Raw genomic sequence first — 14,638 nt, 5'->3', positions numbered from 1 at the left:
AGAATGGTTCCTATCACATGTAGCAGTTACTATTGAGCATTTCCTCTTGCAAGTGCAGTAAAGAGGTTATTCACCTTCTGCGTTAGCTGAAGGTTTGCAATGGTTTCTACAGATCTCCAGCCCAAATCCTGTAACAACAAACTATGTATACTCTGCTTTGGGAGAACCCTGTTAACATAAAAGGATGCCAAAGCAGATGGATATCCATAGGGAAAACTGAGTGAAAGACTTTTCAGTTTTGCAATTTTTTTCCGTTTTGTGCTACAAAGAGTCCTAGAAGCAGGTCAGGCAACCTACTATCTGATTTTATTCTCTATTTTCAAAACATAAAAATACTTCTCTATTTATTTATGTATTTAATGTATGTATAATATACGCAGTTACAAACTCTGTAATGCAGATTAGACAAGCAATAAAAATTGTAGATAATCAAACTGATGTTGGTAAGAGTTTCTCACATATGGTTTTAACAAATGGAGCAAATTCAGGATTAAGGGGTGTTTGAACCCCTGAATTTTATAACTGGTGAACTCAAGAGGAGTCCCAAAATCAAAATCATTCTCAGAAAGCATCTGCTCCAATGACTGCATCACCCAGACAAGGAATGTGAGGCAGCCCAAAGGGCTGCTTGTTCTCATGCAACAGTAACTCCAGCAGATGGAACTCTGTCCCAAGGCCAAGGAATGAAAGTTTTAGTACCTACACATTGCAGAAATAAATGTCTACTGAGCTGCCAGACTTTTCCTCTGGTGTATTCTTTATTTGGTATGACAGCCTGATGCAGTTCCTTGGAAAGACTAATATGACTGTGTACGGACTGAGGACAATAAATACTAACCAGTGAAATCTGAGCAGATTTGGAAGAACTATTTTAATTTACACGCAACCAAGATGCAACTCTTAGAAGTATTTCTTTTTTTTTTTTTTTTTTTTTTTTTGCATATAACCACACTACAGAATCCAATCCAAAATCACGCTAAGACAGATGTACCATAGCATTTTACTTTTGAAAAAGAATAGCCAGGCATTGTTGTGTAGAATCTATCTATTGAATTCAAACCAACAGGTAGCTTGTACACTTCCTTACATCATGACATCTTGACTATTTCCACATAAGTCAATAGTACAAATGCCACCATAGTTACAGAGCTACTTCAAAAGCAAAGAAAAAAAATCCTTCACTGAAAATTTTAGCCAAACAACCATACTTTCAAACTCAATTTAAAATATTAGTTCTTAGAACAAGACAAAGTTCTGAAGGAGTAACTAAGATCCATGGCTGGCACAAATAAATAACTAAAAAACCGCCTGCAGCAGAAGGTCTCAAGGAGAAAATCTGTAACAAATGACAAACTGGCAATAGCACACTTCAGTGTAACAGTCAAGTATAAATGGAGTCATAAGTCACACTCTAGAACCAGACAAAGTTCCTTGTACATGAACACAAATTTAAGAAACTGGTATTTACATGGAAAGCAGCAGAAGAACCAGTATATGCTGAGACGAGGGGTTTGTATGTAGGTTAAAGAAAACCAGTTGGTATATATTTTTAATATATTAGAAACGGAACAAATCTCTGTCGGGAAAAAGTACTACCAAGAATGTAACAAACCAGTTGGAGAGCTCTAAATTAAGTAATATATAATATAAAAAATAAACATAAATATATAAACCCTATATGTGAATAAATAATACATAATACTTCTAAAACATACATTTATTTATATTTCTCACTCTTTTTTTTTTCAAAGAAAAAATAGTGATAATGAAAGCCCAGAAAATTTTCCACTCCTTTCACTGCATGTATCTACCTAAAAGGACTAGTCTGCAACCAAGTCATCATTCTCTTAATTACATTTCTTATACTATGTCTAACACAAAACGAAAGATCTGTTCTAACATACGCATAGAAACTGATCCCCAGAAAAGATGTGAAACTCATTAACAAGTGCTGTCATTAACCCCAGCCAGACATTCATGGGTTATGAGGAAGCTGGAGAAGTGTACATTCAACACACACAATAATCAAGCAAGTTCCAAGAAAATATGGTTTTTATAAAACTACATGCTCAGTGATGCAAAATTTCCACTATAAAAGAACATCTGTGTCATTTAAAAGGAATTTAGTTTATTCTTTAATAGAAGTCCTAACAGAGATAGCTGAATATGATATTCTTCAAATGCTTTAGTAAATTTTAAGGTTTGGATTTTAAAAAAAAAAAAATCAATGCTTTTTTACATATCCGTATTTTTATTTCTTGACGTTTTCTTTATCTGTAACACTTGGTAGAATCTGCACCATGAGCCTGAGCATTCTTGATGGAAACCAAAATTTTCAGACCATATGTGCAGGTAAAGAGCACGTAGCACTCAGCTAGGTACCACTGAGAGGCTGGGAAACTTCCCAGCATAAAAAGTGGGGTAAAGAAACAGGTATTTAATTCCTCTAATAATTATTTTTTTAAAACTGACACTTAAGAATGCAATTAACCGATAACTTAAACACGTTTAAGTGCATATTTTCATTCCCATTCAACAAAGCACCAACACTTTTAAAAGGCATCTCATATCCCTTGATAAAGCTATAAGATAGGATACCACAAAAATTAGGTTATTAAAGGTACAATAACTGTATTTATGGCTGTCACTGCCACATCAGTGTCGTTTGCACTGTGTAACTTTGCGAGGATCACCCTTCTTCAAATAGGGGCACTTCACAGCAGTTTCTCACCAAGAGTGATTATGTATATATTTCAGTTTACTCCAGTGAAATCAAGCTGTCATTTCAAGAGTAACTAACTTACCTCAGAATTTAACAGAATTTAAAAAATTAAGTTGCAAAATGGTAGTAGATCATGTAAGCTGGCTATCTGAGCAACTGTAAGAGTAAGACCTAGAGGAAAGCACATTGCCTAGCTGCTCGATATCAAAGGCTACCCTGACCACATAGCTATTCCTCTCCAGGCAAAGAGTAATCTCTGAACTCCCCAGCTGGAAGCGATGTTCTGCATGCAAAATAGCCACATTCAACCATTCTTACTGCTTTCTTTCATCTCCCCCACAGAACAATCCCATTTTGATAACAGTAAAGCATCATGCTTGGTGCATTGATATGCATGTCAAGATGAAACCGCTGACTTACTGATGTCAGTTTGTTGCTTATAAAACACTGAGGCTGCTTAATGTTGAGGAATGTATCTGTCTTCTCTGGATGTCAGCAGCAATTAAATTTTCAGATGACTTACCTAGAGGAGAACTCTTAACAGGCACTACTGCATATAAGCTTTGTTGTGCCTGGAAAAAATATCTCAGTCTAGGGTGCACTAGCATCCAAACAATTTCTGACATCTTGCCTATCGTGTTCTGAGCTCTTTCAGGGAAATAAAATTCTGGTCATCTGGAAGATGAAGGGGCTAACCTTTGCTGCCATCGTTTTGTATAGAAAGGGTACAAAAAAACCAGTTCCCAAAATAAGGACCTGAGGTGAGCATAGTGGCAGAGAACTACAAAAACTGATTACACTTTCACAGAGGTCAGAAGTAAGACTACTTCAAATGAGAAAATTTGCAGAACTGCTGATTCGATATTTGTACATTACCTCAGAAAAGCTGCCTTTAAGATTTTACTGTGGACAATAGGAGTTGTGAAGTGGAAACAGTTCGGAGAAAGAAAACTGATGCAGTAACTACTTCCATCTGAAACCCAGAGAACCCATTGGTACAGAAAGACATGTTAATGTAACACAAGCACCACTACTGAGAGAACCTTAATTCCAAAAAAGCTAAAAATATATCATATATAGGTACTTATTTAAGATTATTCCTGAATTAGATGCTAGGAAAATCTTAAAAAAAATTTACACAACTCTGTGTGAAACTCTACATTTAAAACATTATTTCTCAAATTTTCAGAGAAAAAAACAATTTACAGGTGAAAAAATAACTATAACAACTTCACAATTTCTGCTCCTTAGAGACAGTAATGTCTTCAGTTCCTTACCCCACCCATCTCTAAATCCTGAATGAAAGAAAAAACACATAACTGAAGTTCATTATTATGGATTCTTGCATTTCCAGCATCAAGAAAACTAAACTGCAAGCTAGGATGAACACTAAATGGCATTACAGATTAGGACGCAATAACTATCTGGTGTAAATAGACCTATTCTGAAATTACAAAGCAATTCTCATGTGCTGCAAATATCATGAAACTCACTGAAACAGAGAATTGTCCCCTTGTAAATTTAATTTTTAAAACAGACTCCTTAAGTCATTCTCCAAATAATTTTAAATTTAAGTAGAACTAACAGATTCTGAGAAATCCCTTCATGCCCTAGACTGAACTGCTTACCTGAAAGACAATTCAAAGGTCTTTCCTCTATCTGTGACTAAGCTCGAGTTCTAAGTGTCAGCTTTTTTAACCAGGGAAGCACTTTTTTCCCTTAATTATTGCTAGTATTCTCGATGATAGTGATTAATATACATTAGCAGCAAGAAAGAGAAGCTAGATTTTATTAATGCAGTTTGAAGAGTACATGCATTTGTATTCTGCTTTGCAAGACTAGCCACAAAAGTAACAATTCAACATCAATAGCCTTTGAATTTGGTTTAAATAGTATAGTAGATGTACTCTTCCTATTCAGGCTAGTTGTACTGTAATATAATAGATCTGAAGGAACAATTTACTGGCCTTGGTACCTTCTATTTATTTTTTCTTATTATTTCACAAACCCAGCTGTGCTGGTTTTCAGATATTATTCCATTTAAACATATAAGCTATTCTACTAACTTACTACAAAGGAATTTGCAATTCTTGACCATTATATTGCATTAAATGAGTTCAATATGTAGAGAGGTTTAGCAACAAATTAGTACAACCACCATAGTACATTAATACAAAGAACAGCAAAAAATCCCACTGGAAACTTGTTGTGAAATCAATTCTTTATTCCTGACCTAATTCAGATGAGATTAATTAAAATGGATTGCATGTAGGTACTGATTATGGAAGTCAAACATATAAGAAGTTTGTTCATATAATGGGTTCTTTCTTTTCACAGAAATAGAGCTAGCAGAGTGTACTTACAGCAGTACCAGAAAAAAATTCCAAACACCATATTCAGCTTTCAACCCCCATATTCAGCTTCCAAATTAACGGAGGTCAGTGATGGACTTCTAATTTTCTGTGCCACCTAAATTATATGCCATCTCTTTTATTCTGCTCTGCTTTAAACTGCCCCAATTTCTGTCCTTTACCTCCTACACACTTACCTTCCCTCACTCACTCTAATCAAGAATGTAATTTTATTCCTTTTATTATCCCATAGTAGATTCACATAACTCCTCCCATATTTCATGGAAAGATTTTGCACTTAATAATGCTTTAAAATTGTATTTTTTGCAGTGGTAACACAAATCTTCATTATAAAACAAGGTGTCCCTAGACCCAGGGTAGTAGGGATTCCAGCCATTTCCAGAATATATCTTTTGATATGACAGTCTTCACTTGTAAATGACATGTCTCACAGTTATATAACGTGAACATGTTTAACAAGAACTGAAAATTTCTCTCAGATACCAAATCTGCTGCTTCTGACAAAACCTGGAAGTCATCAGAAACATACCATCCTGTTCTACAGACAGTACCATACCCGATACCAGATGTAATTTGTATCTGACTAATGCAACAGGATGAGTATCTTATTCCGTGGACTGGTAGCATTATCTATTTTGACACACCTTACACATTCATTTCTGAATTTTCTGTATATTATAGGCATTAACAAAGAACATTTCTGTTCCATGAGCATGATATAAAGTAAAGATGAGGTTTGAGAGAACTTTATAAGGAGAAAAATTAAAAAAACAAATCTAAGAAAAATACATCTCAGACATGTTCAAGCTGTTTCAGTTACATTGGCTAAGGAGGCAAGTAAAATATCAGTATCACCATATTTTTAATGATGCCTGATAAAGGAAAGAAAATACCATAGATGTCCAGATCCAGAGGGTTAGAAGAATCATGTGAGTATGGGCAAAACTGGGCCTATGTCATACTACAAAGCCAGTATAAAACAAAACCAGAAAATGACCTCTGAAAAGAGGAGAAGAAAAGAGAAAACCAGTTACAGAATATAACAAACATTAGAAATGGCTGGAAAACAACAAATCTACTTTAAAAATGTCTTCAGAAGGTAGCCTGGCATGCCAATGTATCAATCAAATCCTATCATTAGGTTACAGAATTAATGAAAACAAATTAACACAACTCATGGTTTCTTCTGATGATAATGAAGTGAAAAGACTACTTAATAGAATTTGAATTCTGCTAAAGGAGACACATTGGATGAAAAAGAGGAGGAAAACACAGGTAATAAGTCCAACTACTGCAGCAAAAGACAGCTAAATAAGTCAACAATGCTTTGCTAATCAAAGAACCCACAGAACCTTGTAACACTATTGGAAATCAGCTCTATTTCATCAACTGTAGTTATAATCTGGTCTGAATATGTTTTTCTGAGCATACAGACCTTTTGCTACTGTTGTTTAAATTACAGGCCAATTATCCTATTAATTCATTTGTGGCTGAATTAAAATTCTTCAGAATGTAAACAACTGTACGATAAAAAAATACAAAAGCAGTATTTGTATGAAGGAAGTTACCCTGTCTTCCACTTAAAAAAGTCTCCTAAAACCTTCCTTGGAAAAACTGTGTTTAAATTTCAATAGGAAAATACTGTGTTATAAAATTATTTTTTCTCTAGCTATTGCAGGCAAACCTCTCACATTGTTTTTGGTTAGAAACTGTCAATTCTGTTTTGGTTTGTTTGGGTTTTTTTTTCCAGCTACAGACCAATTTTTAAATATCCCAGTAAAGCAATTACTCAGCAGAATGAAACGCGACATATTCCCACCCTGTTTTCACAAATCCAGCAAAACGTTGGATGGACCTGAAAACAAGTATCATGCACCTTTACATATATTAAAGTGCATTATTAGAATATTAAATATAGTAATAGTAAAGTCAGTCCCTTTCCTCTGACATGTTCTCACCCTTACAGTGTGTGCACATGTGTTTGCGTGTACAAGCACTGCAATTACATTTAATATTCCAGCTTTGTTTTTACAAAACAAAAGTGAAGTTTAAGTTCTCTCAGAGGTGATTACTTATACTCATTTCTACAGAATCCAAACACCGCCCACATAAAATCAGCAGTACTAGCAAAGTCCCTGGTGACTTCCAAAGAGAAAGGCAGGAACACAGGCCCTACTAAACATATGAAAAAGAAAACCTGGCAGAATATCTAGGTGACAAAAGACTATGAAAAAATTTAGACCTCAAATAATGCAAAAACAATCCCTTAGGAACAGTCAGTAAGTTGGTACTCACAGGTACACAATATTCCACCATTGGGTAATGCAACTTATGCCCCTTTGCTGTACGGCCAGAAAAGAAACAGCTTTGACAGACGTCATAGTTGAAATGTTTTAAGCTCCGGTACCTACGGGGACATTAAACAAAGTGATTAGAGTTTCCTAAGTTGAGTTCTAATATTGACTTTCTATTAAGCCTCATGAGGCAAATTGTTCTCTGAAATGGTGTCACCTGCTTTTCAGCAGCAGCAACACAAGACAGGGTGAGTTTGTTGGGATTAGCTTGGAAAGCACCTTGAAGTGTGCAGGTGTGCATGACCGGGACGTGGCACAGCCAACGCTCAGCACAGCTGCACATCCAGGGGCACCAGTGCCAACACAGCAGCTGCGTGGGGCACAGCAAACCCACAGCCCTCCTAGTCCACACAATCTTCCTACACTACACAGGTCACCTCATTGCGTATTCAAAAGAAATTCCTGCCTCCTATAGCCAGGTAGAGAGCCAATGTCAATCATCTTGCTGAAGTTACTTTGAAGCAGAAAATCTTAGTCATCAGCTTCATATTTTTCTTTTAATTTTATATGGGTTTACATACCAGATAGTTTAAGTTTGTGCATAATTCTAATACTCAAAAATTCTAAACACTTTTCAGAAAACAAAACTCTTGAGAATTCAGGAATTATAAAAATAATATAAATTCAAGTTGAAAAATTGCATTGATTGATTTACTTCTGTTGTTTTAAGAGCATGTATATGTATAAACAAGGTAAGAAACTTATACAGTATCCCTTGTGTTAAATATAGCTACCAGTAACATGTTTTTGTTTGGTTGGTTGGGGGTTTTTTTGTTTTTTTTTGTTTGGGTTGGGTTTTTTTGTTTGGTTTGTTGGTTTTTTTTGTTTTTGGTTTTTTTTTTTAACTGAAACCAAAAAGTGACAATTCAATGCCGGATTCCACCCACTGTTTTTTGTAGTATGGCTGTTCTCAATGGCTGAGGTTATATAATTTGTATGAAACTAGGATGAGCTAACTGAACCAAATTGAATAGCTACTGAATAGGTAAAGTTTAAAGTGCTTTCTGAGAGCAGTATCAGCACTAATACACATTTTTCCCTGCTGAGTTTTATGTTTTGTTTTGCAAGACAATATGTGTCTATAAATGTGAAGGTTCACTTTTAAGATTGCTGATGGAACTGTTTATAATCTTTACTCAGAGCCTGTGTATTAAATGGCCACATCTACCTTCTGCTAAGATGCTAGATGCTTTTGTTGTTGCAGATCTCATTGTAGAAATTACTTAGAATGAGCCATTCCTTTGCCTTCCTTTCTCTTCTTTTCTCTCTATGTCCTTCTCCACACAAAATATTTCAGTACAGACAAGATTCAGCAGCCCCAACTTATGCATCTAAAAGATATCTGAGCTGGAGCTTTGTCACCCTACACTCCCTGAAGCTTTAATTAAGAAAAATAGGAACATTATAGAGGAATTTCTTCTCCTCTTAAGACAGACCACAAAGTCTGATCAGATTAAATACTTTTGGAAGTACTCACATACCTGTATTTATACAGGTTATATATATATATTATATATATAAAATATATATATATTTATTATAGTAAAAGAAGAGAGTTGCTATCTCAATCTCATAAGACTAAATCCAGCATGCCTAAAGCTAGGTGAGATGAAACTGACCTCAGGATTCCCATTATTATCCTTTAAAACAACAGAAAGGAGAAGGAACAGAAAGCATGGGGAGCAAAAATTACTCATCTGCCTAGATACCTAAAAAAAAAAAAAGTCTTAGAATCACTTAGAAGGAAGACTGCTTTATATCATTCCTAAATAATCTTTCATGACCACAGCAGAGGAAAAAGCCAGTTAAGTTTAGTCTCTACTTTTTTTTTCTTTTTTCTCCATCATTTCGTACACTGGAGCAATCAATTCACAAATCCATGTTAGTTGTAACAGTACTCACTAAGGGTACCAACTATCCCATGCCCCGTAATGATAATTCATAGTAAAATCATAGAGTTTAGGAGGATAACACGGAGAATATGCCTAGTGTCATTTTTTCTTTTAGACTTCACAGCTTCCTTTGAACAGGCAAAAGTTAGATTACATTCAATGTTTTAGACAGAAACTGTGCAAGTCTCATCACAGCAACGTATCTATGTTTGCCTTAAGCAAGGAAAGACTGCTGTTGAAGGGTGTTTAATATTGCCTGGCTTGAGTTAGTTTCCCAAGCCTTATGGTGGACAGCAGGCAGACAGCTGCATTTTTTCTTACTGATCAGCAACCTATTGTCTTGTGCTTCTAGAATACATGGGGTGCATTTATACTTCACTTGCTACTTGTTGGATCCACCAATACTAAAACTCCCAGTGACACTCACCCTACACACCTGTAATTTATAGCACCCTTGGGTGTCTAGCAGCTGTACTGCAGGAGTCAGAAATGCACTGGCTTAGGTCATACTGTGGCCTCACCGTGGGTGGCAGATCCCACCTTAAAGCAGAGTGGAAAAACAAACAAAGAAATGTACTTTTTGGAAGACTTAAAAATATGCATATATTTTCAGAGAAACCTTGCACCCAACTCCCCTCCTCTTACCTAAAGCCAACAATTGGACACTCTTTACAGATGTTGCACTTGGCCTGATGTTTTGCTGTTTCTGCAGCTGCCACGCGGTGTAGGACTGGCAGCCATACCATAGACTGTGGCTCTAAGCGCATCCAATCTATAAATTGTTTTACAGTTATTTCCGGTTTATTGTGGTTCTGTGGAGAGAAAAAAAAACCCACACCTAAATTAAAACAAACAAACAAACAAACAAAAAACAAAAACAAACCAAAACAAAAAAACACAACAAAAAACCAAAACTCAGCATACACACACATGTGGTTTTTCCTTAGAATTCAACTAAAAAAGCCCCAACCACCAATGTCAGCCCTTTCCATGTCAGGTTAATGTAAAACCAGTTACAGGACACAAGAAATAACCTCGATTAAAATGCAAATAAAGAAAACAAGTTAATAAGAAGACAGAGGACTAAACAGCTGTGATAGAGTAGACAGATGGTAACGAAGATGAAGGGCACAGTAAAGGAGTAATGGAGTCCATAGTAAAGCCATCTTTGAACCGAAAAGACTTGAGAAAGTAGTAAGGGAGCATGAAAGGCTCAGTTCAGACATGCTAAAGACATGGTTGTCTTTTGAGTTACAATCGATGCCAGACCACTGAAAGTCAGTAGTGCTTGCATGTATCTACTAACTGCCATGAGACTCATGCAATTCTTTTTTTAAATTGTGTTTTGACCCCAAGGTATTCTTTCAAGTTAGCACATTAAAGAAACACGCGCATAAACAAACAGGTGAATAAGCAAGTAATGAGAGAAAGAAATCTGCCATTTATAGGCAATCACTGCAAAAATACAGCAGAGCTCAAGTATTAACATGATTGTTTTGAGAAGCAAACAAACATGCTTCCACATTCTCTTTAAGCTGTAACCACCAGAGAAGCCTAGCTGTAAAGGTATTCTATTCATCAACTTTGTCAGCAGTAAGAACAGAGGTCATCTTTCTGAACTCACTGGAAGCAACAGAAAACAACCTAAAACAAAAGTTATTCTTAAACAGTAACATGTGATGAGAAGCAACACTAGGTTTCTTAATCTATTGATACTCCAAGTTGATTTTTACCAGTAAGAGGGAACAGCATAAAAAAACCCCCAACAAAACAAAAAAAAAAACCCCCACACAACAAAAAGAAAGTAACACTCTTTCCCCACCAACAAAATACTTTTCACTAGGCTGAGGTAACTGTCATGCAGCTGCTTGCTTTCTCTGTGCTCTCTTAACAACTAGGGCCTGAACTTGAGCTATTCATATGAGATGAGGGATGCAACCTCATCATTGGTATACTCATAATATTACATCAAATATTTAAACTCTACCTTGCTAGCACCCCTCACCCATAATTGAACATGAGAGAGGGCAGATTCTTGAGGGACATAAAGATCATTCCTCTGTCACAGGAAAGTCTGCAACTAACAAATTAATAATTTATTTCAGTATGACTGGAACAACTCAAGATCGCTGATAGATGTGTCAAGCACCATCCCTTACTGTCTGAAGCAGCAGGAGAAGTCTTACATGGCTAATTGGGCAAACAAACTTCCATAAGTATCTACCAAATTATTCATGATCTGGTCAGACTCTCTTCCAATTCCAATCATCTCAGAGTCCAGAAATAGATCTAATAGTTCTCAAAAAAGCTAGCACAACTGAATTTTTCAAAGCACTGGATGAAGATGTAGAAACATCTATGAAAGAATGGCAAAAGAAAAATGCTCTAGAAGTTCACTATAATACTTAATGTTCAATTCAATAAAATCAGAAATATTCAAGCCAGTAGTTTTATATATGTCATAGTGAATTTTTAATCCATATAGAACTTCTGACAATGCTGCCACTTTCAAATAATACGCTCAAGCAGTATAGTTATCATTTGCAAACAGTCAGAGCCTTAGGCATCCTTGACAAAGTCTGAGTTAGGCTGTGTTCCATTATGACATCCTCTTTTTAATTCTCATCTTCTTTAAACAGACGCTCCTTGCAGCCTCATTAACCCCCTGCATGTAGCGTGGAGCTGAACAGCAGGCTGTAAGACAGCTTTATTCCATGTTCTGATCTGCTGCATAAAGGCTTATGACATGTAAATGTCTATGCTTGAAGTTTCATACAACTGCAAGGTCTTTTGCCAGTAAAATAATGTTAAATAATTTCCTGATGCACAAGGTCAAAAATTACTACCAACATCATTCTCTTGTTCTGTTGAGATCATGTCTTGTTCCAGCAGAGAAAAGCACATTGTTCTCACAGTATCAGGTTGCTCAGAATGATGCAAAGCAGGATAATTGGCTGCTACAAAAATTTTTAACAGCTTTTAGAGCAGGCCAGTATTGTCAAAATCACAATGGTTTATATATTCTTTTTGCTAAAGGTAATTTGTTTGATCCTCTCCTAAACCATAAACCATCTTTTATAGCTGCATTTTCACAATAACTTCCCACATTCAGTTGCAGAAGCATATTCATTTCTCTTCAAAATTCAATGGATGTTTATAAATTCCTCTCTTCTTTTTACACGACATGGAAGCGAATCTTAAGACTTCAGATAGAAGGTTTTTTTCCACATAAAAGTCTTTGTTATCTTACCTGTTGGAAGCAGCTACGCACACTGGGCTCAATGTTGCTGCCACCGAAGGCTGCCACTTCCCCGAGCTGCCGTGGGATCTGGATAGCATCGTGAAGCAGCAGGCCCAACTGCCTCTGGTCGCACATTTCTGTGGGGCCTGCCACCTCCTTGAAGAGATCTGCAACACCGACAAGAGGCACCAGCTCATTTCATTTCCATGTACACCTCCTTCTATTCAGTGATGTTGCAGCTCAGGCTTTACAACTTCTGTAATCTAGTCGTGGTTACAGATGGCCACAGTCCCATTTACAATAGTTTACCCTCATCTAATCTTGACTATTTTGACTACATTTTCTTGATCTGTAACCACACAAATGAGAAAAGTAACACCAAATCAATGGAGCTTTATTATGGTTTCTTATGGCATCTCGTGATAAAACTGTACGTGGCAGCTCCTGTTTTACCTAGGAGCAGCCGTGTGACAGAACAAAGACACATCACAAAATCAGAACAGCTTTCTGTCCTATTCCATCATTACCATGTTGCCCCCCTAATATTAGGTTTTCTATGTTATCACCAGGGAAGGACACCTTCCACAAAGCACAGGAGTTCTCAATCCCCATGTGTAAGAAACCAGGAAAGGAAGGTAAGAGAGTAGCATGGCTGAACTCAGACCTGCTGGTCAAACTAAAGGGCGAGAAGGAAATGAATAGGCAACAGAAGGAAGAGTATAGGGATCTGCCCAGTTGTGTAGGGATGGGGTCAGGAAGGCCAAGGCACAGCGGGAGCTGAACTTCGCAAGGGAGGCAAAGAATAATAAAAAGGGCTTCTATAGGTACGTCAGCCAGAAAAGGAGGGTCAAAGAAAGCATACTGGCCCTGATGAGCAAGACTGGAAAACTGGTAACAACAGACAAGGAGAAGGCTGAGATACTCAACTTTTTTTGCCTCAGTCTTCACTGGCGACCTCTCTTCCCACACCTCTCAAGAGGACGGACTGCAAGATGGGGACCAGGGGAACAAAGTCCTCTCCTACTGTAAGAGAAGATCAGGTCTGCGACCACCTGAGGAACCTGAGTATGCATGTCTATGGGACCTGATGAGATGCATCTCAGAGTCCTGAGGGAATTGGCTGATGTAGTTCCCAAGTCACTCTCTGTGACATTTGAAACATCATGGCAGTCAGGTGAAGTCCCTGGTGACTGAAAAAAAAAGGGAAACTTTGCATTCATTTTTAAAAAGGGTAGAAAGGAGGACCTTGGGAATTACTGACCTGTCAGTCTCACCTCTATGCCTGCAAAGATCATGGAACAGATCCTATTAGAAGCTACACTAAGGCACATGGAGGACAGGGAGGTGATTCAGGACAGCTAGCATGGCTTCACCAAGGCAAGTCCTGCCTGACCAACCTAATGGATTTCTATGATGGAGCGACTACATGAGTGGACAAGGGAAGAGCTATGGATGTCATCTAGCTGGACTTCTGTAAGGCCTTTAACATGGCCCCCAACAAAATCCTTCTCTCTGAAATGGAGATAGATTTGATGGATGGACTCTTCAGTGGATGAGGAATTGGTTGGATGGTTGCATCTAGAGGGTAGCAGTCAACAGCTCAATGTTCAGATGGAGATCAGTGACAAGTGGTGTCCCTCAGGGGGCCGTACTAGGACCAGTACTGTTTAGCATCTTCATCAGTGACACAGTGGGATCAAATGCAACCTCAGCGAGTTTGCAGACCAAGCTGTGTGGTGCAGCTGAGACGCCTGAGGGACAGGATGACAGCCAGAGGGACCTGGGCAAGCTCAAGAAGTGGGGCCATGTGAACCTCATGAGGTTCAACCAGGCCAAATGCAAGGTCCTGTGCCTGGGTCAGGGCAACCCCTGGTATCAATACAGGCTGGGGGATGAAGGGATTGAGAGCAGCCCTGAGGAGATGCTGGATGAAAAGCTGGACATGAGCTGGCAATGTGTGCTCACAGATGAGAAGGTCAAATGTACCTTGGACTGCATCAAAATAATTGTGGTCAGCAGGGTGAGGGAGGTGATTCTGCCCCTCTGCTCTGGTGAGA

At 37.6% G+C, this 14,638-nt stretch overlaps 1 protein-coding gene across 8 annotated transcripts in view; it reads right to left on the bottom strand.

Moving 5' to 3' along the window:
* Window positions 1-14,638, bottom strand: part of UTRN (utrophin) — a gene marked incomplete at its 3' end in the record, with an annotated part of 398,254 nt that overhangs the window by 41,315 nt on the left and 342,301 nt on the right. For all 8 annotated transcript variants that reach the window (XM_080390591.1, XM_080390595.1, XM_080390592.1 and 5 more), the window contains 3 exons: window positions 12,591-12,748; window positions 9,986-10,152; window positions 7,390-7,501 (listed from right to left, as the gene is read on the bottom strand). In XM_080390591.1, the coding sequence (XP_080246717.1) occupies window positions 7,390-7,501; window positions 9,986-10,152; window positions 12,591-12,748 (437 nt within the window). The remainder of the gene's footprint in view (window positions 1-7,389; window positions 7,502-9,985; window positions 10,153-12,590; window positions 12,749-14,638) is intronic.

This window comes from Falco punctatus (assembly GCF_963210335.1).
Source record: "Falco punctatus genome assembly, chromosome: 5".
Classification (NCBI taxonomy): domain Eukaryota; kingdom Metazoa; phylum Chordata; class Aves; order Falconiformes; family Falconidae; genus Falco; species Falco punctatus.
Note: the sequence above shows the minus strand (reverse complement) of the source record. Positions and strands in the feature narration are given on the sequence as shown.